Below are 4,574 nucleotides of genomic sequence, written 5' to 3'. Positions count from 1 at the left end.
TCCTTGTGTGCGTTCATCAGTTAATTTAATTAGTGTGCGTGTGTGTGTGCGTGCGTGTGCGTGCGTGTGCGTGCGTGTGTGTGCGTGTGTGTGCGTGTGTGTGTGTGTGGATGAAGAGGAGACGTTTGTTGATGGTGTTTGGTCGTTATGTGGAACACTGATCTCTGTGAATATAGGACAGCCATCTCCCTCAGGGTGTGTGTGTGTGTGTGTGTGTGTCTGTGTGTGTGTCTGTGTGTGTGTCTGTGTGTGTGTGTGTGTGTGTGTCTGTGTGTGTGTGTGTCTGTGTGTGTGTGCACGCAGGTTTTTATCTCTTTGTGAGGACCTCCTGTTCTCATTATGTACAAAAAAACTCAAAAAGTTTCAAAATTTGAAATATTTTGAAAAATTTAAATGATGTTAATAAAAATCATGAGAAATAAATCTCGTCTCTTTTTTTTTTTTTTTTTTTTTTTTTCCTTGAAGTTTTTGTGTCTTTGGTTCTTGTCTTGTATCTGATTGGATAGCTTTCACAGATTGGCTTATCTATTGGTCCATGAAAAGGTCCTTTAGCCCTGCCCACTCCTGGAGTTGTAGTGCATCATCCACCTGTCTGTCTGAGAATCGTATAAAATATAAAACCTTAAAAAGCACAGTATCGTTCCACTGAACACAGCCGGAGTCACGACTGTCACCCTGCCGCTACTGCCACTCGCTGATCTCACATCGTTAAACAGTTCTTTACTGCTGAGTTCAGATCGGTCTCTTCGTTAGAATTCATTTTACTAAGACCAAAGACAGCGACAAAGTGAGTGTGAGTGTGTTTGTGTGTGTGTGAGTCCGTGTGAGAAATCTGTGATGAAAGTCTCAGAGTGTGAGCGCTGCTACGACGCTCGTCTAAAATCCACCAAAAGGACGACGGCAAACTCGCGGCACAGCTACAGATACAGTAGCGGCGACGGAGAAGCGTGAAGGAACAGATAAAATCTCATTCCCTCGAGATCACTGTGAAGAACTTGTGTGTGTGTGTGTGTGTGTGTGTGTGTATGTTTTACGCGAAGCTGTTTTCTGCTGGAGCTGATTTCCGGATCACGCTGATTGATGACGTGAGCAGAACGTAGTTGTGTTCTTTAATCGCAGGTCTATCGTCAGAGGATCTTCAGCGAGAACACGCGCTGTCACACAGACTTACACAATTCACACCAGTTTACTGTACAGGATCTCACAGCGTGACGAGGAAACATCTTAAATAATCACGTGACCCGCCCTGAGTAGCGCGTGAATGATGGTTATTACAGGAGTTCATTATTAATGACTGTTTAAATCCGTGTTTGTAAACATTAAACCTCGCGCACCATCCTCCGACCGACCCTGTGTGTGTGTGTGTGTGTGTGTGTGTGTGTGTGTGTGTGTGTGTGTGTGTGTGTGGGGGGCTCGCGCGTGCTGCTCTCATGCGGACAGAACACGCATGCGGCAGTCGGAGCGCGCGCGTCTCTGCAGTGCCGCCGTAATTTCACGTCACATCAAGTTTAATAAGCGCTGTTCTCTCCGCGCGCGAGCCGCACCGGGGGCTCCGTCCGGTACCGGGACTGTTGCTTCCTCTCTCTCTCACTTTATCTTCCTCGGTTTTATTTTTCTCTCCAGCAGAGGGATCGGAGGAAAGCAGCCTGTCTCTCTCTCCGGCACGCGCTCAGCGCCTCTCCGCGTCCGCGTGCACATCTGGAGTCCGGCTCGCGCTGCTGTGCTCCGGGCAGCGTGTTCATGCAGCGGCCGTGTGTGTGAGGCGCGCGCGCTGAGAGGAGAGAGGGAGAGAGGGAGAGAGAGAAGAGGAGGAGAGGAGAATGAGGAGGTTTATAGAAGGTCGGGGAGAGAAAATGGGGCAGCGCGTGCTCGCTTTTCTCCTGTTATTACCGTGGCTGGTGTACGACTCGCGCGCAGGATTTCCCAACCAGATCAGCATCGGTAAGCCCGCGCACACACACACACACACACACACACACACACATACACACCTGTCACTTTATAACTCTCACACTGGGGAGTCAAATATACCTGATATATCAACACATTAACACACAATGCATGAACTGTCTCTGTGTGTGTGTTTGTGTGTGTGTGTGTGTGTTGTGATACACATTGATACACACTAACACACACTAACACACTCTAACACACACTAACACACACTAACACACTCTATCGGACAGTATTAGACAGTATCGGACAGTATCAGACAGTATCGGACAGTATTAGACAGTATCGGACAGTATTAGACAGTATCGGACAGTATCAGACAGTATTAGACAGTATCGGACAGTATCGGACAGTATTAGACAGTATCAGACAGTATCGGACCGTATCAGACAGTATCGGACAGTATTAGACAGTATCAGACAGTATCGGACAGTATTAGACAGTATCGGACAGTATTAGACAGTATCGGACAGTATCGGACAGTATCGGACAGTATTAGACAGTATCGGACAGTATTAGACTGTATTGGACAGTATTAGACAGTATTAGACAGTATTGGACAGTATTAGACAGTATTAGACAGTATCGGACAGTATCGGACAGTATTAGACAGTATCGGACAGTATTAGACAGTATTAGACAGTATCGGACAGTATCGGACAGTATCGGACAGTATTAGACAGTATCGGACAGTATCGGACAGTATCGGACAGTATTAGACAGTATTAGACAGTATCGGACAGTATCGGACAGTATCGGACAGTATTAGACAGTATTAGACAGTATCGGACAGTATCGGACAGTATCGGACAGTATTAGACAGTATTAGACTGTATTAGACAGTATTAGACAGTATCGGACAGTATCGGACAGTATCGGACAGTATTAGACTGTATTAGACTGTATTAGACAGTATCGGACAGTATTAGACAGTATCGGACAGTATTAGACAGTATCGGACAGTATCGGACAGTATTAGACAGTATTAGACTGTATTAGACAGTATTAGACAGTATCGGACAGTATCGGACAGTATCGGACAGTATTAGACAGTATTAGACAGTATCGGACCGTATCGGACAGTATCAGACAGTATCGGACAGTATTAGACAGTATTAGACAGTATTAGACAGTATCGGACCGTATCGGACAGTATCGGACAGTATCGGACAGTATTAGACAGTATTAGACAGTATCGGACAGTATCGGACAGTATTAGACAGTATTAGACAGTATCGGACCGTATCGGACAGTATCAGACAGTATCGGACAGTATTAGACAGTATTAGACAGTATTAGACAGTATCGGACCGTATCGGACAGTATCAGTGGTGTAGGAATGAGGCGTGAGGAACAGAGCTGCTGCTGCTGCTGTAATAATTCATCAGAGGAAAGTAAAAGTATTGCTGAGTAAAATTAAACTGCGATTCACTGCAGTCAGAGTAAATCAGTTAAAAGTTCTGTTCTGTTTAAAAACGTCTTGTTCATTTTACTTTACACGTTTTTACGCGTCTGCACGTGACACAGCTCATCTGCACGTGTTTCTGAGCAGCTGTGTAAACTAACAGTGAGCTGAAGGGAACTCCAGCTCCGTTATCAGCAGGAGAACAGTGTGAGGTTAGCTGGCTAGCTAACTGAGCCACATGCTAGTTTCAGTATCATGCTAGTTTCGTTAGTTAGCTTGCTAGCTAATGTTAATTCGTACATATTTCTAGCGGTATAGTTAGCATTCTAGCCAAGACGCCCTTTACGCGTTATCCTGTAGGCTGCAGCGACGCAGCAGGCGATCGCTCCTGAACATCGACGTGACGTCATGCTGAGATTTCAGGGCGGCGTCAGATCCGGCTAGCTAGTCTAGCTCACTCAGTTATTTTAAAATTCAATTTTTAATTAAATTAAGCTAAATTAAAGAATTTAAAATTCACCGAGCTGTATTTTAATTGGCTCGCAGTTTCCCACAGTTAATCACGTTATTATTATTTTACTCTGTAACAGCGATCAGAAATTAATCTAGTGACGTAAAAGTACTGTGATTTAATTATACTCAAAAACATAATGTTACAGTGAAGCATGTAATCAAGCACACACACACACACACACACTCAGAGAGACCCCCCCGCCACACACACACACACACACACACACACACTCAGAGAGACCCCCCCGCCACACACACACACACACACACACACACACTCAAAGAGACCCCCCCGCCACACACACACACACACACACACACTCAGAGAGACCCCCCCGCCACACACACACACACACACACACACACACTCAAAGAGACCCCCCCGCCACACACACACACACACACACACACACTCAGAGACACCCCCCCGCCACACACACACACACACACACACTCAAAGAGACCCCCCCGCCACACACACACACACACACACACTCAAAGAGACCCCCCCGCCACACACACACACACACACACTCAGAGAGACCCCCCCGCCACACACACACACACACACACACTCAGAGAGACCCCCCCGCCACACACACACACACACACACACACACACTCAAAGAGACCCCCCCGCCACACACACACACACACACACACACTCAAAGAGACCCCCCCGCCACACACACACACACACACA

The 4,574-nt window shown here is 46.5% G+C and overlaps 1 protein-coding gene across 6 annotated transcripts in view; it reads left to right on the top strand.

Moving 5' to 3' along the window:
• Window positions 1–501: 501 nt before the first annotated feature.
• The window catches only part of gria3a (glutamate receptor, ionotropic, AMPA 3a), a 39,067-nt gene continuing 34,994 nt past the window's right edge, over window positions 502–4,574 (top strand). For 3 of the 6 annotated variants that reach the window (XR_008301126.1, XM_053230533.1, XM_053230532.1), the window contains exon 1: window positions 503–1,941. Coding sequence is in view for 4 of the 6 variants with exons in the window: in XM_053230533.1 (XP_053086508.1) it covers window positions 1,821–1,941 (121 nt within the window). In the remaining 2 variants the exon portion in view is untranslated. Of the gene's footprint in view, window positions 1,942–4,574 lie in introns of all 6 variants that reach the window. The other 3 variants (XM_053230531.1, XM_053230530.1, XR_008301127.1) reach the window with 2 other exon arrangements.

This window comes from Pangasianodon hypophthalmus, chromosome 27 (genome assembly GCF_027358585.1).
Source record: "Pangasianodon hypophthalmus isolate fPanHyp1 chromosome 27, fPanHyp1.pri, whole genome shotgun sequence".
NCBI classification, from domain to species: domain Eukaryota; kingdom Metazoa; phylum Chordata; class Actinopteri; order Siluriformes; family Pangasiidae; genus Pangasianodon; species Pangasianodon hypophthalmus.
Note: the sequence above shows the minus strand (reverse complement) of the source record. Positions and strands in the feature narration are given on the sequence as shown.